Raw genomic sequence first — 27,967 nt, 5'->3', positions numbered from 1 at the left:
AAACTAGTTGATTTTCTTAAAGTCAAATAACAATTTCCTCATAAAATTATGCCTGGCATTTAAGAAAACAAATATGTTAATGTACCAGATTTAACATTTACTTTTAGCAAGCAACATTTTGTTCAATGGTACCTTTTTTAAGAGGAAGATGAAAAACAACACACTTTACTAAATAAATCATGAAGAATATTTCTACCTGCTGTGGATTTTTCCACCACTGCTTCCACTCAGAGGTGTAGTTAGCGGTAATGCTGATGTAGCCGATGGGGGCATCAAACCACACATAGAACACCTTGTCAGTGTAGCCCTCCAGTGGCACAGGTGTTCCCCACTTCAGGTCACGGCTAATGCAGCGTGGCTTCAGCCCATCTCGTATCCAAGAGTTTGTGATCATTTTGGCATTGTTAGTCCAGGTACCAGATTCAAATGCACCATTGAGATGACTGCTGAGAAGTGGTTCCAACTGAGTGAAGGATCGACAAATCAATTATGAAAAACTGTTAAGTGAATGCAAAAAAAAATTGTTTTCTAAATTGGCAGCATTGTTAAAAGGTCAGTAATGAGATCCTAGTTTCCAAGCACAAAGACTATTGCTTTACTTTCTCAGAATGTCTAGGCTAAAGAGCTGAATGGACAAGCAACTTGGATGCCAATTAAACTTTAGATAGGGAACCTTATATTTCTCCAACCTAATTCTATTTTTACAAAAATCTAAAATCTATCTTGTAAACAATTTTGAGATCTTTAGACAGTCATGGATGCTCTATTCTGTACCTACAAAATTGTATATATATATATATATATATATATATAATGAAACAACACAGAATTAAAATAAAAATTGCTTAAAAAATAAACAGTAAATAGCAGATACATTTTTTAATTTAATTAAGTTTATTAACTACTATACTTCATAAGTCTTTTTTTTAAATGAATTCTAGTCTAGAAATAAATTAACTGAGATAAACTGAGATAAACACTAACTGTTCTGTGGGAATGTTAAGATTGATAATATACAAATGATCTAGGATGGTGATATGTGGTCAAAACAATGACCAAAGACATATATTATCAAGTAAAAAAATTGGATCTAGACCAGTACTCAAATCATGACCTTCATTAGGTAATGAAAAGCTCTAGGCTTCCATTCTCACAGTGACCAAAAATGATCAAATAAATTTATGCTTTTTTTAAAGAAAAATAAAATAAGAAAATTACCTTTGGTAAATCAACAAACAAATGATTGGACGTCTGTATCACAGGTGAGCTCTTGCAGATCTTACACTTGGGAGACTTGAGTTCTACAGCATTGATCAGTTTACCACAAGCATCACACTGATCCCCACGAGCATCATCAAACCCACACAGTGGACATATTCCTTCCACAAACCTATCAGCTAAAAATCTGTACAGCAAATAAAAAGGTGAAAATTATCACACAAAGTTGTCTAATTAAAATGAAAAGCATACACAAAGTGTTTAAAGCAAATATTTATAAAATATATATGTTTAAAGAGCAGCATAAAATGCTTGCTTGCCCATTCAAAGCAGAGTGACGTAGTGCTTTTAATTATATGTGCAATAAAACAGATCAAATGACAACAAGAAATGTTAGCCACTTTTTTTTTGGGTTCAGACTTTTAGAACAATAATGAATAGAGAGAAACAGATTGCTGATGCCCACATGGATGAAGAATTGCAGAGGTGCAGTTAAACCATTAAATGTACCAGGAGATAGTTAATGATACAATTTAGGCCACCTCTGCTTATTATTTTAGAAGCAAATATGTGGGCACTAGGCCTTCTCAAGGAAAAAAGTTGTAGAAAAAGATAAAGACATAGCATATAGAAAATTGACTGTAATAGAAAAATGTAAACTTGTAGACTTAACATCAGCAGAAACATTGAGTTAAGACATGGATAGCAATATAGACAACAGTCTTTCTTACAGCATCCTACTGTTTGCTGTATCTCCAAGCAACTGAACAAAAAAATGTTAAGAAACTAAAACTTTTTTTATTCACCACAAATGCCTGTAAAATATTATGCATGCACACCTTATATTGTTCTATTCAATAACTGAAATTTATGTAAGTTTAACTATACAAGGTCTATAACCCTTACTTATCACACTTGGTACACTTGAGCTGATCTACACTGTCTTTCAGAACATAGCCATTGTGATACAGTTTCCAAAATATATCTTGGGCTATTCTGAATAAAGACAAACACAAAATAATAACAATGATAATGAACAAAACAAATCATTCTTGGCAGCATTTTACTAAGCTTAAAACTAATCACAATTACAATAGAAAGTATAAATGAATTCATATTTATAAAAATACACATCAATGAATCAGGCAGAATTAGCCAAGGCCAGATTTGTGATTTTGTTTTACATATTGGTATATTTTTTTAATTTTCAGGTCTCTTTTGACCTAAGTTCCATTAGAAAGAAGTACTTCCACCATAGCAACTAATGAGTTTGGAAAAATCCCAAAATTGCCACAAAGACTAAAATGGTTTACAGGTCAACAATACCTAGCAATTCAAACACCACACTAGCTTGGCAAAGAAATAATAAGATGTTCTATTGCACCTTAGTGAAACAAGAACATGCAGTTTAAATAAAATATAATTTCAAACTGCATGGATACAGGATTTTTTTTTTAGAGCATACATCATCCATGTTGAAGCATGAGATTGAATGTTAAGAAGCTAGGACATGAAGCAAAACAAAAAAACATCTAAGATCAAGTATTTTACTGACTCTGTTTGTTGATCTGTGGTTGTTCTTCCAAAGTAGTCAAAGTCAATGTTAAACCATTTGTAGATCTGGACATGGAGCTTGTTGTATTTGTCACAGATTTCCCTTGGAGTCACACCTTCTTCCATTGCTTTTGTCTCTGTGGCTGTACCATACTCATCTGTCCCGCAGATGTACAGCACATTGTAATTTCTCAGCCGAGCAAACCTTTGAAAAAAGCATAGCACGATTAAAATGAAAGCCTACTGATTTTTTTTGCTCAGTTTTATATCTGATAATTACCCAGAAGCTCTTTGAGGCTATATTATGTTTGTTAGCAGTTAAATTACCTTGAAAATGCGTCTGCACTCAACACACAACCAATTATGTTACCAAGGTGAGGGACATTGTTGACATAAGGGAGAGCACTGGTCACAAGAATATTTCTTCTTTGTGGATCTGGTAAACTTGGAAAAGTACAAAAATAAGTAGAAAAAGATCAAGGGTTATCTTTTAGGTGAATGATACGTTACAGTCAAGGCAAACATATATACTACATACATAGGATGGATTCTGGGCCTTGGCTGCTCAACATCATCAGGTTTCTTCCCCCAGGATGTGCGAGCTGATTCCAAATCTGCTTGAGAAAGTTTGACTTCAGGTATCTACCGAATGAGCAAACATTGAGTAAGCTGAAAGACAAGTCTTTCTTAATGAAGTATTAGATAGAACAAAATTATATAGAAGTTCCATTTATTTGAAAGTTTTTCTGAAGAGCCTGCTTAGCCCTATAGTATAGCAAAAAGAAAAGGGCCTTTTTTTTTCACTTATATCAAACATGTGAGAGATGCAGAAAAAATTAAGGGCCTTGTGAACTTTGATAAAACAAGATTAATCTGTCGATTGAATTAAAGGTTTAGTTTTTACCTGATCACCAGAAGCATCTGGAGTTGCCACTGCTGCTCCTGAAGTTTGACGATCAACAATAGAAGAAGGAAGCAAAGGAAACCTCTGAGACAGTAGTGATGCCTGGTGGGTGTGAAAGTTGAAATAATAAGAAAAATAAAATACAGCTAAAGCAGATAATATCAAAAACAAAAATGTGTTCATCATTAAGTTCACAATACATAATGTGCATATCAATGTACATACTTTAAAAACTTCAGGGCCAGCCCCTCCAGTCAATTCTGATATTGCATCTTGTACAGCCTGAATCTTTTTCACATCTTCACAGTAGCGTTTGGTATTTGGTAACTTTGAAAGCACTTCTATACAAGAACATTATATTTTTTTAGTGTAGCAAGATAATATTATACATTGAAAATGATGAGGTGACCTCCAAATGCCCAAGTTTTTTCAACAAAATTTATCTTTTTAAAAGTTAAAGTTTGTATCTAATTTATAGACATTAAAGAACAATATTATTGTTTTGTGCAAATATTCCTAAATACAAAAAAAAATAAAAAAATGATGCCCCTCAACTGCCCTATTGCTAATGTCAAAAATTAATGAGGAACGTGAATAACATTTATTTTCAATTTCAACCTGAGTTAATTATTTCATGATTTCCAAGGATATATACTAAGTCAGTCAGTAAAATAAATAAATATATATATATATATATATATATATATATATATATATATATATATATATATATATATATATTAGGGGTGCACCGGATAGTCCCTCCGGCTCCGGCTTCTGCCGAATATCCGGCATTTTTTACTATCCGGTGCTATTCGGCTCCGGTCGGATATCACTACCGGATAGTAAACCGGATAGTAAAAAATACACCTATTTAATATGCATAAAGTGGACCTCGTTCCATTACTGTCTGTTATAGAATGTATTAATGCTTATATGAAAACAAAATAATATGCTTAAAAATAGAGCCATTATGAATATGCACCAAACTTCGTTTATTATAAAGACAAGGCGTGTTAATAACTTAATATAAATAGAGATGAAACTTTACATCATAAATGCGCTTTACATACAGAGCAGCAATGGCTGGCACTTTTTTCAATTTGTCTTGACCTTTGAGTAAGTTAGTTAACATGTTAAAATGCTACATTCCTTGACTACGTCATGCTGACCAGACGTCTGTCTAGCTGTGCGGGTATATCTCCAGAGGTAGAGATGAACAACTCCCACCCCCTTTTATTTGTTTAGTCCATCACATTGAGTTTTTTATGGTTGGGTAACCACAAGTTAGATACGATGGACGTAGGTTTAATGTCAGCGTATTGACACTCTCTAGTGGTCACACCTTTCGAGGGAACTGAGTTTGTTTACTTAGTAGTTAATCTTTATTAGGGGGGAGGGGGCTGGACTACAAGAGCCACACCTCTAATGTAACCAGATATATTTCTAGATGAACAACTCCCTTCCCCTTTTATTTGTTTAGCCCATCACATTGAGTTCATTGATTGACAGGTGACCCCAAGTCAGATACGATGGACGTAGGTTTAATGTCAGCGTATTGACACTCTCTAGTGGTCACACCTTTCGAGGGAACTGAGTTTGTTTACTTAGTAGTTAATCTTTATTGGGGGGGGGGGGGGGGGCTGGACTACAAGAGCCACACCTCTAATGTAACCAGGTATATTTCTAGATGAACAACTCCCTTCCCCTTTTATTTGTTTAGCCCATCACATTGAGTTCATTGATTGACAGGTGACCCCAAGTCAGATACGATGGACGTAAGCACTCTCTAGAGGTCACACGAGGGAACTAGGTTTGTTATTGGGGGGGGGGGGGGGCTAGACTTTACATTATAAATTCGTATTACATACGTAGCAGCGATGTCTGGCACATTTTAAAAGCTTGTCTTGACCTTTGAGTGGTCTTGTAAACACGTAATATTCCTTAACTACGTCACGCTGATAATCTGTCTAGATGTGCGAGTATATCTCCAGAGGTAGAGATGAGCACCCCCACCTCCTTTTGTTTGTTTAGTCCATAACATTGAGTTCACGGATAGGCAGCTGACCACATTAAGCCAGATGTCAACGTGTTGACACTTTCTAGAGGTCACATCTTATGAGGGAACTGAGTTTGTTTACTTGGAGTAGAATTTTCATTAGGGGCGGGACTACGGGTATAAAAGTGGCTTGCAAGGGCATTTAGTAAATTAAATAGTAAAAATAATGGCTGATAAAAAGTCATCACTTATATGGCGTTACTTTAATGTCAAAACAATGGACTACTCTAAAGCAGTTTGCAATGCTTGTAAAATAGTACTGTCACGTGGTAAACCAGGCAAACCTAAAGACTTCTAAACCACCACTATGATTAGTCATCTACGCTCGAAACACCCAGACTTATTCAACGAAATGACTGCATTGAAATCAGCATCAAGTAATATCACTGCCTGTGCCAGTACGTCTACGAGCTCCCGTGATTCGTCAAGCCTCACACACAAGCAGCAACCAGGGATTAAATAGGTCTTAGACAAAGCTAAATTGTGGGATATTAATAGTGATAATGCTAAACGCATTCACTTGGCCATAGCAAAGATGATTGCAACTGACATGGAACCTTACCAAGTAGTTGAGAAGCCTGGATTTATTGGACTTTTATTAAAAGTACTGGAGAAAAGATACACTGTGCCTAGTCGCAAATATTTTACAGAACGTGTTATTCCAGATATCTACGACAATATTTCCTCAAAGCTTCGTGAAATGCTATCTGATGCTAAAAGCATCGCTTTCTCAACGGTCACTTGGACAGCTGATAATACCACCGAATCATATTTTGGTTTAACTGCCCATTGGTTGAATGAGTCATTTGACCGAAGCAGCTATGTTTTGCATTGTACAAAATTTAATGGCCAGCATACGGCTGCAAATTTGCTGTACTTAAGATATTTACTAAGCCATTATCTGTATTAGATACAAACCAGAAGCGGTTTGTGGCCTTTAAAACACGAGCCTAATGACAAGTTGATGGTGTCAAATACATGAACACAAACATCTACCCACTATACAACTTAGATTGTACTTAAGAAAGATTTACGCTATAAAACCAAGAGTGAACTTTACCTTTGAAAGATTTACATTAGTTACATATATGTTTATATATTCTGCATGAGTTATCCCACATTCTACTTTACAATACATACGCACATACCATCTCATGTTACAAAGATTAGTTTATGATAAGCATATCTGTAAAAAGAAATGCTGTTCATTTTAATTTATCAATCAGTGATAGAGTTTAAAGTAAGAAAGTAAATAACAAAATAATATGAATATAGGTATGTTATATAGAAGATTTGCAAAAACTTCAGTAAAACGAGCTGTTTGAGTCATGTAGGTATCCGGCTCCGGCCGAATATCTAATTGTACTATCCGGTTATATCCGGCTCCGGCCGGATATCAAAAAGTACTATCCGGTGCACCCCTAATATATATATATATATATATATAAATATATATATATATATATATAAATATATATATATATATATATATATATATATAAATATATATATATATATATATAAATATATATATATATATATATATAAATATATATATATATATATATAAATATATATATATATATATATAAATATATATATATATATATATAAATATATATATATATATATATATAAATATATATATATATATATATAAATATATATATATATATATATAAATATAATATATATATATATATATAAATATATATATATATATATATAAATATATATATATATATATATAAATATATATATATATATATATAAATATATATATATATATATATATAAATATATATATATATATATATAAATATATATATATATATATATAAATATATATATATATATATATAATATATATATATATATATATATATATAAATATATATATATATATATATAAATATATATATATATATTGTTATAAACTTGGTGGTGGCACAGATGGGGGTAGTGGTGTGAGTGTAGTCAGCCGACGCAATTCGCCCCAGGCCAGCGCTAGACGAGCGGTCAACCGTGACGAGCTACGATGGTCAACCGAGTCGAGTATCAACAGGAAGGTTCGGGAAGGATCGCCGTCGTGAACAGAGCTCATGAGCGTCACGAGAGTTGTAGTCATCTGACCACTTAGAAACGTCGAGCGGCGTTCTGTCCGGTTCGAGAAGGCCAGTAGGGACCCTATATAAAGAGCGGAGGTGTCGCAGTCAAGACAGTCGAGAAAAGGGGCTCAATACAGCAAGGTTCAGAAAGCGGGTTCACGACAGGAGTTCAGAACACAGTCGACTACAGCACAGTTCAGCGGTGTGGTTCTGTACGGAGCATTACGACGGTTCAGTGCGGAGTACTATCAAGTACAGTTGAGACGAACGGCGTCTTGATCTTGGTCTGCGATCGAGTCCGACACAACGAGCCTAGTGTGTGAAGTCAGTCCTGAACTGTTGAACCCAGTGCAAGCCCGGAACGAGACGGAGAGGCCAGTGCAAGAGTTGATACTGCGGAACGGTGTTATCGGAGAGATATTTGTACAGTGTACGTGTTGCCAATTGTACAGTATTGGCTGTTATTTATTCAACTATTAAAGTGTTACGTTACTTTGGAGCCCTGAGTTGTCAAGTTCTTTAAGTTGGTGGTGTATGGTGCAGTTTGCAGAGAGCCTGGATAGTGAGATTCGTAACAATATATATAAATATATATATATATATATATAAATATATATATATATATATATAAATATATATATATATATATATGACAATATGAGAATGAACTAACCTTGATTTTTAAGACTAAATAATGGAAAGATTGAGCTAAACACACAGACGTCACATATAGAAAGTGTATCCTACAACAAGAAATAAAATTATCAATTCAAACAAAAAAAATTAAGTCACTTAATTATATGCATTTATATTAGTTGAGATAAACTCAGAAAGCAATCCTTTTAAACTATTCTAAATTTTCTGTGCTAAGAAATTTAGCAAATTACAGTTAAACTTAAGCATTTATACTAATGCAGGGGTGGGCAAATTACGGCCCGCGGGCCACATGCGGCCCGCCGGAATGTTTTATGCGGCCCGCCGACACCTACAGAAATCAGGTGTGCCCACAGTATATACAAATAAAAATGCATTTATATTAAAAATATATCTTTATAAATTATTGAAACTGTCTCATTATAAAAAGTTTCAAGTAAACGAAGATTATGCTTATTGGCTATACATCAATACACTCAATTCAAGAGACTATCTCTGATCAGTATTTATTCAATGCTATAAAGAACTGTGTTGAGTGTTGGGTAGGCTTGGAACAAGGTGGCAAGTGCAACAACTGATGGAGCTCGATCTTTGACTGAGAATTTTTTTTTTTTAATATCCCAACCATACACTATAAACGGGAAAGTTTGCACAAAGCTGCATAAAATTACTATATATTATGTCCAAGATTACGCAATAGTAGAACTTTTAAGAGCTAGGGCTATTAAACACAGGTAGCTCCGATTAAGTAACACAACAACCCAATGAATTCGCTAGCTTAGCATGAACTTTGTGACTTGGTTACCAATATTTCTAATGAAAAGTGGAAGACAGATTTGGTGATTTTGTTATAGGTGCTATTGCAATATGAAATGTAAATGCATGTTAAATCTTTTCAAACAAGGCTTTCCCATTTCTACAAGCAAGAAAAAGAAAACAGGTTTTGTCATTTTCCTTTGCTGAAAGGTGAAACTATTTTTAGTGAAATGATGAAAAGTACAACACTTATTTAGATTCCTTAATTGTGCAATTTATAAAAGCAAATTTTAAGATGTCAACAATGATTTTGCAATACCATCAGCTCACTAGAAGCTGATTCAGCTCCAGAGGACATAACATAAAAGTTCCAGTCAGTACTTCCACGTGAGTCTTATGGGTGCCTGAAGCTGTATTTCTACACTTAAAAAAAGCTATGCTGCTGTTCACACTATTTGGGTACACATACATCTGTTCTTCTTCTTCTTCGTCCTCATTTTACATGTTGGAGAATTCAGAACAGTAATCCTATATCTGAGATGACAGTTCTTCGAATAGACTCTGTTATATAGGATGGTTTTGGCGCCAGAGTCTTATTCGGGTCTCTTGATTTAGTATGCACCATTGAAGAAATGGTCAGCATTCTCCAGTGATGCTCCACAAGGGCAGTTTTCGCTCGTCCCGATTGTTAACTTCCGGAACATATATTGTCTCATTCAGTGAACAAGCGTTTTTTTTTTTTTTTTTGTGGAAACTAAACAAGTATAATCACAGGTCGATGCTGACTGACTGTAATTTGACAGCAGTCACAAGGGTAACAGTTCCGGAACATAATGCACGAGTGTGCAAAGTAAAATACTGCACATTAAGTACAACTGTATATTTTTGAGAATAATGTAATATTAAAAGACAACAGCCATTTTTTTAAAAATCGTAAAATTGGTTTCAAAAGTTGCTAGCTGTTGTTGTAATTCCTCAACGTGGAGTGTGGAAAAAAAAAAAGGAAACGTGAATAAAATACAGTGTAAATATGAATTAAAAGACATTCTACACAGCATACATATATATGAGGCCCGCCATTCCCAATTTTTTTTTGTAATGCGGCCCTCGATACAAAAAGGTTGCTCACCCCTGTACTAATATATTAAACATTGACTTAATTGAATTGTTTTGTATAGAAAACAGACAAAGAAAGTAAGGGAGATCATGCATTCTTCTGTCAACCAGAAGATTGAGAAAATAAAGTTAGCCCATGTGTCTTGTGCTAGTCACATAACATCCTTAAAGCATTTTTCAAAAGTAAATCTGTGCACATCTTATTGAATTTAGAAACTACCAGTTCTATTCAATTGATTTGATTTGATTTGTTGATTTGAGGCACATCGGCACAATTTAGGCCATGTCGTGCCTGCAGTCCCTTAAGGACTACTCTCTCTCTAAACAACAAGGGCCAGATTCTATACAGTCATATAATTAAAATTAAGGTCTATTCACAGTTAAAATAGTAAAGGTAGTAAAAATTTAAATATTTGGTAAAAATCTAATGTAAATAGTGCATGTTCACAAATTCAGAAATCAGATCTTCGTAGATAGCCCCCACTTCCCGAATAAAGCCCAGTACCTTCCCAGGGTCGACATTATTAAATAGTGTTTTTAGATTAGTGGCTCTAAAATGTTTCGCCCTGACATCCTGGTATCTGGGGCAATCAACGAGGATATGTTCCACGGTGAGGCGAGAGTCACAGTACTCGCAAAGTGGGGGCTCCTCTCTTTTCAGTACAAAAGAGTGCGTGATGTAGGTGTGGCCAATCCTAAGTCTGGACATGGTTGTGCTACCACGCCTTGTCAGACCCTTAGATGTGGGCCGCCACCTGACATCCGCCACAATCTGCCTGAGTTTACTGTGAGTCTCAGCCTCCCATCGGTTCTGCCACTCTCGATAGGTGGCAGAGGCAATACTTTGTCTCAGGTCCGAGTAGGGAATTTGGGTTCCTGACACCGCATGATTTAGGGCTCTCTTTGCTTCTCTGTCTGCGGCTTCGTTTCCCTCAATGCCAACATGGGAGGGGACCCAGATGAAGGTGACATCCCTACGGTCGGCTGTTATTAGGTCCAACAGCTTCAGGCTCTTATGTACCAATGGGATGTCAGTCTTCATCCGCCCCAAAGCTTGCAATGCAGATTTGGAGTCGGAGCAGATTATAAATTTACTCCTTTCTGATGCTTTTACGGCCATAAGTGCAAGCAATATTGCGTGCAATTCGGCCGTAAAGATGGAGCAGCCATCGGGGAGTCTACGGGAGATTGTTTTGTTCCGAAAGGAGCAGGCACACGCGACCTTTCCCTCCATTTTGGATCCGTCTGTGTAGATGGTGCCACAATCTCCGTAGCTCTCCTGCAGTTCCCTAAAGTGGACTTGTAGTATGCTTGGGTCTGTATTTTCTTTTTTGAAATTAAGGAGGGATAAATTTAATTTAGGTTTATTCATTAGCCAAGGAGGATTCTGAGGGGTTTCTATTTTAGAGATTTGGTCAATGGGTGGGGTTAAATTTTGGATGGGTTCTCTCATTCGAAGGCCCAACGGCTGTATGACGTTAGGCCTTCGATTGTATAATTCTACCTCTGTGGGGTTAAATATGGAGTCAAAAGCAGGGTTTGTGGGGTTGGATTTTAGCTTGACTATATACTGCATTGCAAGCTTTTTCATTCTTATATCCATGGGGAGTTCTCCAGCCTCCACATGGAGACTTGGGATAGGTGATGTACGAAACGCGCCGAGACAGAGACGCAGGGCAGCATTTTGTATTGGTTCCAGTATTTTTAGGTACGACTTCCTTGCTGCTCCATATATTATGGATCCGTAGTCTAGCTTGGATCGAATTAGACTCCGATAGAGCAGCAGCAAGGTATCTCTGTCAGCTCCCCAGTCCGTATGGCTGAGTACTCTTAGTATGTTTAATGACTTTTGGCATTTCTTCTTAAGTTCCTTAATGTGGGGGAGAAAATTAAATTTGGAATCTAAGGTGAGGCCTAAAAATTTTGTAGTTTTCACGACAGGGATCTTCTTTTTGTGTATAAATAGTTCAGGGTCTGGGTGGAGCCCCCTTAGATTACAAAAATGCATACTAACTGTTTTGGAGTCAGAGAATTTGAAACCATTATAGTTTGCCCAACCCTGAATTTTGTTTAAACATAACTGTAATTTCCTTTCTAAGGTGTTCATGTTTTTCCCATAAGTAAGAATGACAAAGTCATCAACATACAAAGAGCACTCTATGCCAGGGGACAGCGCATTTATGATGCTATTTATTTTAATGTTGAACAGGGTGACTGACAGGATGCTGCCCTGGGGTACACCCATTTCCTGGTCATGAGTGTCAGAGGCGGAGTTGCCCACTCGGACCTGAAATTTTCGATCTTTCAGGAATTCCTCCACAAAACGGGGGAGGTGTCCCTTAAGCCCCATAAGCGCCAGGTCACGTAGAATGCCATGTTTCCAGGTTGTGTCATAGGCCTTTTCTATATCGAAGAATACAGCTACTAGCTGTTCTCTTCTGAGTAATGCATTTCTAATATAAGCTTCCAGCCTTACCAGGTGGTCAGTTGTTGTCCGCCCCTGCCGGAATCCGCACTGGTAGTTTGAGATCACTTTATTCCTTTCCAGGTACCAGACCAGCCTACTGTTAATCATTCTTTCCATGGTTTTGCAGATGCAGCTTGTTAGTGCTATTGGTCGATAGTTAGCTGGGTCAGAGCCGTCTCTTCCCGGTTTAGGTATCGGTATAACTGTGGCTTTCCTCCAGCTGTTTGGGAAAGCGCCTGTTTGCCACACACAGTTATAGACCCCTAGTAGGACTGCCAATGAGGGTTCGGGAAGGTGCTTGAGGAACTGGTAATGGATTTCGTCTTCTCCAGGCGCTGTGTCATGTGACTTGTCCAGCGATTCCCTCAGTTCCTCAAGCGAGAACGGTTTGTTGTAGTCTTCATTGTTCTCTGACCTGAAATCAATGGGGTGTCTTTCCTCCCTGGTTTTGACTTTTTGGAACTCTGGCGTGTAGTGTGCAGTGGATGATTTTTCTGCTATTGAGGATGCAAGGCAGTCAGCTATTTCTCTGGGGGACGTGACAGTTCGTCCTTGGTTTTTCAAATGCCCTATTGCATTTGATTCTTTCCCTTTGATTCGCCTTACTGCCTTCCAAACCGCTCTAGCAGAAGTTTTGGCATCCAGACTGCCGACAAAACTTCTCCAGGAATTCCTTTTGGCTGACCGTATGGTTTGTCTAGCCTTTGCTCTAGCTATCCTGAATAGCTTTAGGTTTTCCTGGGAAGGATTCTTTATAAATGCAGCCAGTCATTTTTTCCTATCACCAATAGCACTTTTGCAAGCTGTATCAAACCATGGTTTGCTAGGCCGTTTTGGATTTGCAGAGGTTAGGGGTACAACTTTCCTGGCTATACTTAGTAGCTTGCTAGCAAAGGTATCAGCTGGGTTCTGTTCATGGAGGATATTTTCTGTGATATCCTCAGAGCATCTTTTTTGGAATTGTTCCCAATCGGCCTTATTCAGTTTCCACCGCTGAGGTCGTCCCAATGAAGGGAGATTGTTAGTAATGATGATAGGGAAGTGATCACTTCCCCGTAGATCATTGCTAACTGACCATTTAAAATCGTCCAGAAGTCCGGGGACGCATACGGTGAGGTCAATGCATGTGAATGATCCAGTTCCTGGGTGCAAGTAGGTCGTTGATGCATCATTAAGTATGCATAAATCATGTTGGAGGAAGATATCCTCCAGCATACGACCTCTTGTGTTGGTATTGTTGGATCCCCACATGGTGTTATGGGCATTGAAATCCCCAAGGATTAAATAAGGCCGGGGGAGTTGTTTCAATAGGTCCTCCATGTCTGTTCGGTTTAATGGAGCGCCTGGTGGTAGATACAGGCTGCAGCAAGTGATAACCTTGTGAAGGGTTATCCTAGCTGCTACGGCCTGTAGTGTGGTCTGTAGTTCTACCCTCTCATGGGGGATGCTATCCTTCACAAGGATACAGACTCCACCTGATGCTCTCTCTGCATCCTCAACATTCTTGGTGTAAGCACGGTAGCTTCGGAAGCTGATGCAATCTTTTAGAAATGTTTCCTGTAAGCAGACAGCTACAGGAGTCTCAGAGTCCATCAGTAGCTGCATTTCCTCGTAATTGGCCTTGAGGCTTCTACAATTCCACTGTACAATTCTGGAATCCATGGCTTATTCTAGATGACCTACTTGGAGCTATTTGGCCTTGGGAGGCCCCCGGAGGGGTTTTCCTTTATTCCAGTGACCTTGGTATTTTTATTCTTGGGTTTGGATGGAGAGGAGGACAACCCCCTTTTGGGGGAAGTCTTTCTCTCTGGAGAGGGGAGATCCCTCTGGTTAGAGCGGGGGTTATTTCCTCCTCTCTCACCTCGGGCATCCTCTCCGCTTTGATTTCTCCCCTTAGGGAGTTGGTCAACCTCTAACTCAGTAGAGGTTGGGGTGTCTGGCTGGGTTCTCTGAGGAGAACCTGTGTCAGACATGATGTCTCCGGGTTCTCCCGGAGTATTGGTTTTGACATGCTGCTCAGTCTCCATGCTCTCATCAGCGAGCACAGAGAACCTGTTCTTTAGCATGACAACAGGGCTTTCTTGTTTCTTCAGAGGTGTGTTCTTTGGCGGTGTTTTCTTCTGAGTTGGGGGAGGAGGAGGGGGTGGTGGGGTCAATGTGTCCGTCTGTGTGGCTATGGATCTTCCTTTCTTAGCAACAGCCTGGGCGTAGGTCTTTGTCAAGCCGAATTGGCCCTTGGGTAGGGCCAGTACAGCCGATTTCGCCTGGCTAAAGGTACATCCGTTTCTTGCCTTGTACTCCTGCACGGCAACCTCCTGTTTCCACACAGGGCAGTCCTTGGAGTAGGCTGAGTGGCCAGCTTGACAGTTTGGGCATTTGAACTGGGCTGTGCAGCCCTTGTCCTCATGACCCTCTCCAGCACATCTGGCACACACAGTGTTCCTCTTACAGACTGCCGCGCCGTGTCCATAACCCTGGCACTTAAAGCACCTCATGGGGTTAGGTATGTAGGGCCTCACTGGAACTCGTAGGTATCCTGCCTTCACATACTCTGGCGGTGTCCTAGTTCCGAATGTGAGGATAATAGTGGCGGTTTTGACCTCCTCACCCTCCCTGCGCCTGGTAATGCGCCGGGCATGGGTGACTCCTTCAATGCCCTCCGCTATTTCCTTCTCGGAACATTCCAGTAGGTCCCTAGAGCTGATTACACCTCTGCTGGTGTTCAGACTCTTGTGTGGCATGACTTCCACTTGGAGATCACAGAGTCTTCTGCATCTTAAAAGCCCATCAGAGTGTGTCTTGCTGTCTACTTCTACAAGGAGTTCCATTGTTTTGTGTAGCTTAGACACACTCTTGGGCTCTCCCACTACTGACTTGAGTCCCTTATAGATAATAAAAGGGCTCAACTTGGTCAGGCTTTTTCCCTCCTCTGTGCATCTAACCACCAGAAATGATGGCCAGGTGGCACAGCTTTTTGGGACCTCCTCTTTTTTATCGTCAATTCGTCGTTTCTTGCCCAGACATAGGTCTGGGGCAAGTAGTTTTGTGTGTGTTTTTTTGTCCATATATATTTTGGTTAATTCGGCACCTGTGCTCCCCACCCGCCATCGAGTCCAACAAGGGGACGGGCCATTCGGATGTCCAGAATGAGCCCGCCAGGGCTACACAGGTGCTATACTCAGTCAGCTGCTACATCGGACATGTGTCCGATACAGCAGCTCCCTGATTGACCCTCCAGCCACCGCCCTCCAGCATAGGTCGACGACCTATGCTGGTAGCTCGGCATGACCAGCCGGTTGACCCAGAGCGGGCCATCTGGGTCTCAGGTCTAGGGGAACTTGGAGCCAAAGTATTGTGTTGTTGTGGTTTATCCTCAGATAGCCACCACTCAAACACCAGGATCTCTTTATCCCCCCTTACCCGTCGCAGTCCACGGCAAACGGACTGGTCTAGGACGTAGTGAGAATTTAAAGTTAAGGAGACAGTGTGATGATCAATGAAGGCAGACTTAGGAAAAGAGGAGGCAGACACAATGATAGAAAAGAAGTAGGGCACTTTTGAGCTCCAAAAGTGCTAAGGAAAGAGGAGCGCAGTTTAACGTCATGTCTCGGGACGAAGTTCTATTCAAGTTCTAAAATGTGTATACCACTAGCTATACAGCTATACAGAGGTAAACTGAACTTCACCTGTGTGAAGAATGTTTGAGTTGGATGGAAACTGTCCTAAATGGATATTTATATCTAAAATGATCATTATTTATAGTGATGCTAGAACTTTTATCAACAACAGCAATGTTTTTATTAGTTCAACATTCTCTTTCATCTCAATATTTCAAACTACTGGATAATGACAGCTTTAGGTCACTCCGCATATAATCATTAGCATTAAAAACTCTAAAAGGTGGGGGGGTGGGGGGAGTAGCTGAGAGCTTGGCTTCTGAATCAAGGGGTTGAATCCTGGTGATGACTGGGATTTTAAAAATCAGGATGCCCCTGAGTCTACCAATAACAAGTGGGTACCTGGCATTAGTTGGAAAAAAGTAAAGGCAGTTGGTTGTTGTGCTGGCCACAAGACACCCTCATTAACTGTGGGCCACAAAAACAGATAACCTTTACATCCTTTGCCCCAAAACTGCAAGTTAGGTCTGAAAGGGGAGCTTCATTACAATTTATTATGAACTCAAAAATTTAGTAAACTGTACTCACATCAAGTAGATATTTAGTCTTTGTTAGCTTGGACTCTAGCTGGTGGAGTGTTTTCAATAGTGAATCTGATACACTAGACTCTTTCTTTCCTTGGCCAATGATGTTGATTAAATACGTAGCTATAAGGGGCTGTCAAGAGATTATTATTTTTAAAATATTAGTTAAGAAATAGCCAGAATTATATACAACATAAAGAAAGCAGAACTTTTTGTTTTGATGGTTTCATAATGTATTCGTAAATATATTCTTGCTCCAAAATATGGATAGCTGTACTTCGGACTGACATTATGATGGCCTCGTGTTAAAGCCCTGCCTGATGCCAACCCTTAAGGAGTTTAGGGTTAAGTAATAATTGTCTTCATTTGTAAATTTACTTTTTAATTCAGGAAGAGGATCTGCAATATATATATATGCCTTTTTTTTTAAAAAAAAAACACTGTTTACTCATATATATACATATGTATATAGACAGATTAATCAAGAGATTTATTTTCCTGTTGGGGATAGGTGGAAAAATAGAAAAAAAATTTTTTTTTAATTTGTAATTCAGTTATCGTTACACTATGAGGTAAGGAAAAGTAAGAAGTTATCAGTTGACAAATATTGGAGTGGACAAAAACACACACAAAAAGTTGAGATCTCTGTATAGTATATGGTAAGTAAAATTTAAAGAATACAAAATTTGATACAGCTCCCTTTTCTTAAGACTGTTGAATAACGACATTCAAACCCTCTTTAAGCAGCACTAAAGTGTAAAAGTTTGCTTAGCCTGTAGACTAAGTTTCACTTACAAGTAGTTCATTATTCTCCCATTCTAAAATTTCATCTTCAGCTTCTTCCTTTTTCACCTGACCTGCTTTCAAAAATAGATATCTAAAAAAAAAAAAACATGAAAAAAATAAAAAATACTATTTAAAAAAAAAACAAAGCAGAGTCAAATTGTATCAATTAGTTTCGATCAGTATTAGAATTAAATTTGTAATAGTTCATGAAATCGGGGTGGGGGGTGCTGAGAGCCAGAGGGGCAATAGATCTGTACAATAAATGAATCAGTAAATTTAAAAAAAATAAATAAATTATAGCTGTTATATGGCATGCCTGGGTGGAAACCGCCACGAGAGAGAACAAGTCATTGCATTGCACTGTGCAGGGATGTAAGGGAGCTATCACAGCGATGTCAACCTCCAGCACCATCATTCAAGGGGCGTTATATAAATGGCGTGTCCAGCAAGGTTAGCCCATAGATCCAAGGAAAATGACGGTGGTCCTGGTGGTGCAGCCTTTGGCTGCATCTCTAGTCAGCGAGTCCGGAGTGTCAGTGTCCAACGAAAGTGAACGCAAAACTAGACTTTGAGTTTAACCCTGAGTCTCACCCTCTGTCAGACAGAAAGGCGTATGCGAGGTGTGCGCCGTACATTCAGGCCGGTAGAAGGGAGCTCTTGTTCACTTTTACTGGCCTAAGGGTCCCAAATGCTTTTGCACAACTCTATACAACAATTTCAAATGGTTTGTGGACCAGTGGGGGAAAGGGGGGGGGGGTATTTGGGAAAAGGTTTTCCATGCGCTCAGTAAATACAACTCTGCTTCAGTCAGGTGTCGAGCTTTGAGCCCTCTTCACAGGTAGCCAAACCAAGCCAAATTCAAGCGTACTTAGCCTCTTGACCACGCTTCCCACGCTTATAAGACATAAATATATATAAATGAATAACTTTGCTGCACTTTGTTTTGACTAAACTCAACTGATTTCACTAATTGGACTCAACGCCCCAGCTATTTGAATCTTCCTTTATTTATTTTTAACCTTTCATAGTTTCCAGAATCATTATGATACAATAATCTTCTCAACCTTGCAACCATCTCTAGAACTGACATCATAGACTTTATTGACTTTAACTCAATTTCAATAGGCTTACTAGTAATAAACACATGATGATGAATGCCTAACCTATCATGACCTGAAATTTCAGAAACAAGGTCACACAATATTCTTTAGCTATCTGCTATGTTGAATATTAAAATGAATCACTTCATGACAGTATTCTGCTAATGCTTTTAGGTAGGATTTTTGGTTTCTATCTTCCAAAACTAAGAATTATTTATCTCTAATTTTTATTCTAGTCTACAAAATTTTTCTAGAATTTTTTTCTAGATATTCTGGCAGTCAGGCATGCTCCATTTCCTATTTAGTACATTTATATATATTTATATTTATATGGAAAAAAAAGAAAGAGAAAATGTAAGAAAGAAAATTATATTTTTTAAAAACGATACATTAATACTTACTTTGCAGCTGTGTTAGCAGAAAATAAATATTTGCCTTCAGCTACTTCTAATACAGGGAGCTTTGATTTACTTAGAAATGGAGCAACAATATCTGCACAGAGAAAAGACAAGTTTTCATGCACCAAATTTGTCTCTTAAAGTTTTCAATGATTCCAATAATACAAAGTCATTAGAAATACTGGCTAGATAACTTTACAACTTCTAGTATAAATAAATAATAATAAAAAAACAACTGGAAAGCTGTTTATTAATTTTACTTCTAAAGGTTAATGATTCATCAAGTGTAAAGGCATCTAAGGAAATCTAGAAATGAATTTCAATATGATGGATCAACAAAAATGTGCAATTGTTGAAACGAAGGTGAAGTCCATTTTGTTTCTTCTTCTTCTTCGTTCTCATTGTTATGCTGGAGCGTTCAGATGACTAGACCAATATATGAGATGAACTGCGCAGTGGTTTCCAAATCAGGGAGCTCTCCATATAGTTTTCTTTCTATTGGGGTGTTTTGGGGCCAGTGTCTTATACGGGCCTCTTGGTAAAGAGAGCAGTTTTGGAGGACGTGGTCGGCATTCTCTGGTGATACTCCACATGGGCAGGTTTCACTGGTTCCAATTTTGAGCTTCCGGTACATGTGTTATCGCTTTCTCTTGTGTCCGGTCCTGAGTCGAAAGATTACACGTTGCTCTTGTCGGGATAGCTTTTAGTAAGCATCATCTTTCTTGTGATTTGGATGAGACCTTGTCCATTTCTCATTTATTTTATTTACAATTAATTTCTTCAATTCTTCTGGATAGAGTGCAGAGTTTATTTGTGAGTTAGTTCTCCCACTATTGGCGAGTGTGTCAGCCTTCTCATTTCCTTCTAGTTGTATATGAGCTGGTATCCATTGAATAACAGTTTTTTTTGCTGTTGTTGTTGAGCTTTGTAAGTGCTGTTCTGAGGTTTTTAATATAAGAGGAATCAGAGTTTTGCAAGCTTTGGAGGGTTGTTTTCTCATCGGTTAGAAAGACAATCTGACTGTGTGGGGAACTTGGATGATTTGCTAGCATGGTAGCAGCTAGTGCTTCCCTTTCTGCTCTGTGGCTGTCAGAGAGCTTTCCAGTTGCAATGGTTTTTTTTTTAGTTTTCCTCCATCTGGCCATTCGATGAGTATTCCAGCTCCTCCATTTGTGGTGACTTTATGGGATGAGCCATCTGTGTAAACTCTGATCCACTGATTGCTAGTGTTAGGCACCTAGTTTATATTATTAGTTAGTTAGAGATGCACCATAGAAGACGTATATTGAACGGGACTAGTGACGCTTGAAATATTTTGGGTTAGAGACTGGAAAATCAGTTAGCTATAGGATTCTCTTGGGTAAAGAAGTGTTTTATTTGACAGAGACTCTGACTGTGGCCTTGTATCGGATTAAACTTATTATTCATTGTTCATCAGTGTTGACCACATCTTTTCACTAGTTAAAAAATAGATATGTGTGTTATCTTTGTGCTGTTGTTTAACTACATTGCATCCAAAATGGTCAGACTTTTCAACGGGTTTCTATGTGACCTGACACAAACCTATTAATTAAAATGTAATCTATTGACTTACTGTACAATGGAAAACCATACAGTAAAGTTTACATTCTCTTAAAAAAATATATCTTCGTCTATGCAGTTAGATTTAGAACTTGTAAGCAAAGAAAAAAATCTGTGTTAAAAGTAGATTTACATGCTTGACTAATCACTGTAGTGTGTATTTTCTCGCCTGACCACTCAACACACAACAAACAGACGCTATTGCTGCCAAGGTTGTCTTGTCATGACTGACTACACATAGTCTAGACTAGACTTACACTGATCAGTTTGTTAGAATCAGTCACACACAATGTATTTACTTCTTAGAACAGGGAGGGGCTTCTAAAGAGGAAAATGACTTGTTACTTTTTTCTCGAGATGATTTTAGGCTTCTAATGCTTTTAGATCTCTCTCTCTATATATATATATATATATATACAACTATACCACAGCTCTGGACTAGGCTGTCACTAAGCCTTTAAAGCTACTGTAAGAATGAAGCGATACGATTGACAATTGGTTAAATCTAGTTTCACTTTTAGTCACTGAGTCAGCATAGTTGAGGGAAGTGACGCTTGCCTGCTAAATACAAAATCTCAAAAGAACCCCAATTTTTTTAAATGTCAAGATTTTACTGACTAATTTATTAAATATAGTAGTTTATTTAATTCGGACATTCGCTGTTTTTGTGGTCATTAAATAATTATTTTAATATTTATTATAAAACTAGCGCGCTGTATAATGTGCTTGTCCATTTTCCAATGATTCTGACCCAATTTCCTTCCATTTAGCTGTCTTTTTATGTAAGAATTTCAAATTTGTTAGTCAGGTTTTTATTTTTTTCCTATGTTACCCGGATGACTTTACCTCTTCCTAGGGTTAAGACTATATTTTTTGATTGGCTAAGTCTAATGAGCCCGGCAATATTTATTCTGTTTTTGGAGCTGATTTATTTGATTCATAAGCCAAGTTGTTTGATTCCATACAAAAAAAAATAAATTAATAGGGTGTCCAATTTAAATTACGATTTTCTTACCAAAATTTATTTTGGACAGCCAGTTTTGGAAATCAATGTTAATGATCTTATATTATATTTGTTCATTTGTTGTTGTTTTTTTTATAGAGAATTAATGGGCAAAAGTTTGGAGTGAGCTTGGTACATTGAATGTAGTTAAATGCTTAGATCTAGGCCTACTAGATAGAACTAGATTTATATCTATAGAGGGAATATATAGAGGATTCAGTTAGGCAAGAATGGCTATCCTAACCTGTACTATACTACAAAAGATGCAAAGATAAATTAAGTCTAAAAGTCTGTATAGAAGTCACTATCCCAGTGACCTAATTTAGGTAGAATAAGTGTGTTAAATTTTTATTTTTTGTGTTCGTATTTATGCATAATTTGAAAGCTTCTTAATGATTTAATGTGAGGGGCTATGCCTGGGGATCTTAAAATTTAGTTAATGTTAATATTAAATTAAAATCTGAGTTTATTGATGCCTAAATATAGAGACTGTAAAAAATGTTTCTAAAATGTTTTTACATGTTTCGGGTGTTCCTTGAACCGTGGACCATCGATAAATCTGAACGACAGTCCAGTGCGCAAACCGCACAAACAGGCAGCCATCCTAGACTGTCCGAAATAAATTATGGTGTCCGGAATCAAATAATGTGGGTCAAATTTGTCCAAATTAAATGAAAACAAATGGCCCCTTTGACCTTAAATATAAAAACAAATATAGGTTAGGGGTACAAATATAAGTAGTTATCCTTATCCTCCTTAAACTAAAGAAGATTTTGATACTTCATTTTCTTTTTTATGTCGAACCATTGTCAAATTACAAATAATGTGCTGTCAAAGTCAAACTTTCAAATTTGGGCCTGTAGGAGTGTAGGTGTCCGAATAGCATAAACTTCTCTGTCTCTAGACTCTAGATCTAAATGTTTCTAAAATGTTTACTATTGCAACTTTTTACAAATATTTATATTAGATATGTGAAAATCCGTAAGACCGAAAGTTAAAAAATGGCATCAAATTTTGAGATCGCTTTTTTCTTACTTTCTGTACATAGGCCCTTAATTGAAATCGATTATGATTTTAAATCCATTGGAATCGTGGCTAAAAGAGGTGAATATGGATACATTTTATATTGAGGAACACTTTTTTCATGTGCATTTGCATAGGCTAGTAGATATAGCAATTATGTATACGTCTAAATAGATTTTAAAGAGTTTTTTTTGGTCGCTTCTATTTTTTTATTTATTTTAAAGCGCATTTGAAAAAAATTGTTTCAGGCAATTTTGATCCCACTTTTTAAATATTTTGTTAATTTCTCCCATCACAACGACGCCATTTTGTCCACACCCCTCAGACATTTCTTGTAGCTCTAGACCCGATAATTTGTTTATTTTATCAATTTTTACATTCTAAACAAGTGAAGTTCATAATTACAAATGAAATCAGATTTGTGAGCTAGAAATTTACTTATAATACTAGATCTACTATTAAATTTCTTATTTAATAAGTAGATTTATCCTCTACGAAACTCAATTCCAACTTTTTAACTTTTTGAGCGGGGGGTGTGTCTCGCTGGCTTAGCGAGCCAGACGCTCTCATCTTCGTTGTTCCATGTCAACCAATGTTAGGTCAAAACGCCACCAAAAAAATCATAACTTTCTAACTGTTATAACTTACATTCATAATTTATACACCATTGGAAAGTTCTTTCAAAGTATTTTAATAATGTACTAACGAAAAATTGTTTTTTCAAAGATAATTTTTTTATTTCACATCCCTATTTATATAGATCTAGATCTTGTGAGTATTAGACTTAGTCTAGACGTCAATTTTGAATAACTCGAATTTGAAAAAAAAAACATAGGAGTTTCCCTTAACTTAAGATAAGAATAAGATCTACTATCTAGACCTAGATCTATATCTAGAACATCTAATCCAGATCTAGATCAGATATAGAGTCTATTATTATATTATATTTACCATTGTGTCCTACTTCAATAGCAAGAATCTCCGATGCAGTTCCAGTTAATCTGGCTGCAATTGATATTTTCAGAGTTTGAAAATTACCCTTGTCTGAATAAAGCTTCATTTCTGCACCTAGATCTACACTGAAAGAAACTAGATCTAGATTATTCTTCTAGATTAACACACACACAAGATTAAATAAAAACAGATTGCCAGATTATTTCATCACCATATCGACTGTCAACATAAGGATATATTTTCTATAAGGATTCCGTCATTCGTAATCATAGACTACAATCAGGCATGGACTAGATCTAGCAGTCATGCTTTTCCGGGAAAGAAAAAAAAAAAAAAGATCAGATCTATAAATACGGCTAAAAAAAAAATAAACATGCACATAGTCTTGTATGATCTAGATCTATGTAACCCTGCCGGACCAGCAACAAAAAAAAAAACAACAAAAAAAAATAAAAAAAATAGGCTAATTGTTTGTTTAATTATTTTTAAATATCTTGAATTTGTAATTAATAGCAGTTGAAATATAGATTATAGATCTAAATCTAGATCTAGAATGCAAAAATGTTGTGTTTGATTCTGTTTTAACTAAACTCAAAAGGACTATGGGGTATGGCTATGCCTATGCGGCTATGGCCGTGGGGAATGAATTAATAAAGAAAAATAAGCTAGAATATTTCAACAAGGTTGTATAAGAAAAAAAAAATACGGTAACCACTCTGCCAGTGGAGCTCGAGCTCATGGACATGGAACATTGTATAGGTATTGTTACGAATCTCACTATCCAGGCTCTCTGCAAACTGCACCATACACCACCAACTTAAAGAACTTGACAAGTCAGGGCTCCAAAATAACGTAAAGGTTTAATGTCCATAAATAACAGCCAATACTGTACAATTGGCAGCACGTAGAACAGTACAAATAGCTCTGCGATAACGAATATCTCTCCGATAACACCGTTCCGCCGTATCAAGTCTTGCACTGGCCTCTCCGTCTCGTTCCGGGCTTGCACTGGGTTCAACAGTTCGGACGGACTTCACACACTTGGGCTCGTTGTGTCGGACTCGATCACAGACCAAGATCAAGACGCCGTTCGTCTCAACTGTACTTGACAGTACTCCGCACTGAACCGTCGTAATGCTCCGTACAGAACCACACCGTTGAACTGTGCTGTAGTCGACCGTGTTCTGAACTCCTGTCGTGAACCCGCTTTCTGAACCGTGCTGTATTGAGCCCCTTTTCTCGACTGTCTTGACTGCGACACCTCCGCTCTTTATATAGAGTCCCTACTGGCCTTCTCGAACCGGACGGAACGCCGCTCGACGTTTCGAGGTGGTCAGATGACTACAGTTCTCGTGACGCTCCTGAGCTGTGTTCACGACGTCGATCCTTCCCGAACTGCCGTCGATCCTTCCCGAACCGCCGTGTTGACACTCGTCTCAGCTGATCGTCGTAGCTCGTCACGGTTGACCGCTCGTCTAGCGCTGGCCTGGGGCGATTTACGTCGTCTGACTACACACACACCACTACCCCTCTCTGTGCCACCACCAGGTTTATAACAGTATCTATATTGTTGTATTGTGTTCACTATGACTCAGATGATGACCTATAATGGGGACTAATTCAGCTTATAGGACCACTTCAGTCTAGTACAATTTCTTTTCCTTGTTTGACATAACAAACAAAATAATTTATGACCAATAGTTAATTAACTAATTGGTTAGTTGTTTTTTTTTTTTTATTGATTGTTGTGTTGTCAGGTAAAAGAACTCACCTAACTCAAAAAATATAGAATCAACATTCTGTAAAATTAATACCACCTCAACATCCCTAATAATAGGCAGCATTTACAGACCACCAAATTCTAGTTTAGAATACATGCAGGAACTATGTAATCAGATTACTACACTTAAAGAGACAAATAAAAATGCAGTTTTTTGGATTATGGGTGATTTCAACCTACCTGATATAAATTGGAAAACACTAACCATAGATAAACACCAAAACCTTAAGGACATAAATGAGCTTTTCATAGAAACTTTACACAACCTAAGTTTAGATCAAATCATTAAAAAGCCAACTAGATTAAACAACACATTAGATCTCTTCTTAACCAACAGACCTGGATTAGTAGTTGATTATGATATTATCCCTGGTCTATCAGACCATGAGATCATAAAAATACACAGTCAGATAAAAGCAGTAGCCAATACAAAACCCAAAAGAAAAATCTTACTCTGGAATAAATGTAACCTAACACAACTACACCAAGCTGCATTAAACTTTCAACAAACATTCTTATTAGAAAAAGACATTAACCAACCAGTCGATGACCTCTGGAATTTCATTAAAAACCATCTTAAAAGCATTATAGAAAATCATATACCAACTAAATACACATCAAACAAAATAAATAAATGCTGGTTTAATAATAGACTAAAGAAGCTTTGTAAACAGAAGGAAAACCTATATAGAAAATTTAAAGAAACTAATGCAGAAAGAGTTTACAAAAAGTATATAAAAATTAAACACTTAACCCAAAAAGTAAGCAGACAGCTGCAGAGTGAATACATAAACAATGTAATATCTAAAGATAACAACAAAAACCTATGGTCATACATTAAGTCTAAGAAAATGGAAACAACAGGCGTAGCGCCATTAAAAGATGAACATAACATAATACATAATGATAATGAAACTAAAGCAAACATTCTAAACAAATACTTTGCATCAGCATTCTCAGCCCCAGGAGACAAAGACATATTACTGAATTTGAACCAAGTAGACAACATAGAAGATATAGTAGTACAAGAAAATGGAATTCAAAAACTATTAGCCAACACTAAACCAAATAAAGCTTCTGGACCTGATGGTATTCCAGCTAGATTACTCAAAGAACTAAGTAATGAGCTAGCCCCAGTGTTCAAAATACTCTTTCAGGCTTCACTTAACCAGGGCAGAGTACCAAAGGACTGGAAAGAAGCTAATGTCACCCCCCTATTTAAAAAAGGAGAAAAATCTGACCCAGGAAACTACAGACCAGTATCACTTACCAGCATCACATGTAAAATCCTAGAACACATAATATGTAGCAACATCATAAACCACTTAGACAAACATAATGTCTTCACACCATACCAACATGGCTTTAGGAAATATAGATCATGTGAAACACAACTAATAGGACTAATTGATGATTTTTCAAAAGGTTTAGATAATAGTGAACAAATAGATGCTATCTTACTAGATTTTTCTAAGGCTTTTGACAAAGTTCACCACCATAGTTTGCTTAAAAAATTAAAATATTTCGGCATTAATGGTCCACTGCATCAGTGGATTAAGGACTTTCTGATAGGGAGAGAACAAACTGTAATAATAAATGGTTCTAAATCAACACCGATAACAGTAAACTCAGGTGTACCTCAAGGAACAGTCTTGGGTCCACTACTATTTTTAATTTACATAAATGATTTACCAAATTGCATTACTTCAGGAACAAAAGTCAGATTATTTGCAGACGATTGCATAATATATAGAACAATAAAAACAACACAAGACACAGATATTTTACAAAGAGAATTAGATGAATTACAGAAATGGGAATCAAATTGGAGCATGTCTTTCCACCCAGAAAAATGTCAGTTGTTAAGAGTAACAAAAAAACTAAAACAAATTAATTCCACTTATCTTATTCATGGCAAACCAGTAACACAGACTAAAAACGCAAAATACTTAGGTGTTATAATAAATGAAAAACTGTCATGGAATCCACATATTGATGAAACTACAAAAAAATCAAACAAAGCATTAGGATTTATTAAAAGAAATTTCTATAAATCAAATAAGAACATAAAACTAAAATGTTATTTAACCTTGGTTAGGCCAATAATAGAATATGCATCCTCTGTTTGGGACCCCTCAACTCAAGAAAACATTAAGAAACTAGAACAGACACAAAATAGAGCAGTGCGATTCATAACAAACGAATATTCACATTTGACTAGAGTAACACCTTTAGTAAAATCACTAAATTTAGAAAGCCTTCAGGACAGAAGGCTCAAAAGTAAAGTAGCAATAATACATAAAAC

At 37.1% G+C, this 27,967-nt stretch overlaps 1 protein-coding gene across 2 annotated transcripts in view; it reads right to left on the bottom strand.

Annotated features, from left to right (window-relative positions):
* The window catches only part of LOC106058712 (methionine--tRNA ligase, cytoplasmic-like), a 34,194-nt gene extending 10,020 nt beyond the window's left edge, over window positions 1-24,174 (bottom strand). For both annotated transcript variants that reach the window (XR_008773841.1, XM_056005041.1), the window contains exons 1-13: window positions 23,880-24,174; window positions 19,325-19,415; window positions 17,833-17,914; window positions 17,042-17,170; window positions 8,517-8,586; window positions 3,902-4,017; window positions 3,677-3,778; window positions 3,311-3,414; window positions 3,100-3,216; window positions 2,774-2,977; window positions 2,125-2,214; window positions 1,219-1,405; window positions 197-463 (exon numbers count right to left, since the gene is read on the bottom strand). Coding sequence is in view for 1 of the 2 variants with exons in the window: in XM_056005041.1 (XP_055861016.1) it covers window positions 197-463; window positions 1,219-1,405; window positions 2,125-2,214; window positions 2,774-2,977; window positions 3,100-3,216; window positions 3,311-3,414; window positions 3,677-3,778; window positions 3,902-4,017; window positions 8,517-8,586; window positions 17,042-17,170; window positions 17,833-17,914; window positions 19,325-19,415; window positions 23,880-23,988 (1,668 nt within the window). In the remaining variant the exon portion in view is untranslated. The remainder of the gene's footprint in view (window positions 1-196; window positions 464-1,218; window positions 1,406-2,124; window positions 2,215-2,773; window positions 2,978-3,099; window positions 3,217-3,310; window positions 3,415-3,676; window positions 3,779-3,901; window positions 4,018-8,516; window positions 8,587-17,041; window positions 17,171-17,832; window positions 17,915-19,324; window positions 19,416-23,879) is intronic.
* Between the last annotated feature and the right edge of the window lie 3,793 nt (window positions 24,175-27,967).

The sequence above is a fragment of the Biomphalaria glabrata genome, chromosome 11, assembly GCF_947242115.1.
Source record: "Biomphalaria glabrata chromosome 11, xgBioGlab47.1, whole genome shotgun sequence".
Taxonomy (NCBI): domain Eukaryota; kingdom Metazoa; phylum Mollusca; class Gastropoda; family Planorbidae; genus Biomphalaria; species Biomphalaria glabrata.
Note: the sequence above shows the minus strand (reverse complement) of the source record. Positions and strands in the feature narration are given on the sequence as shown.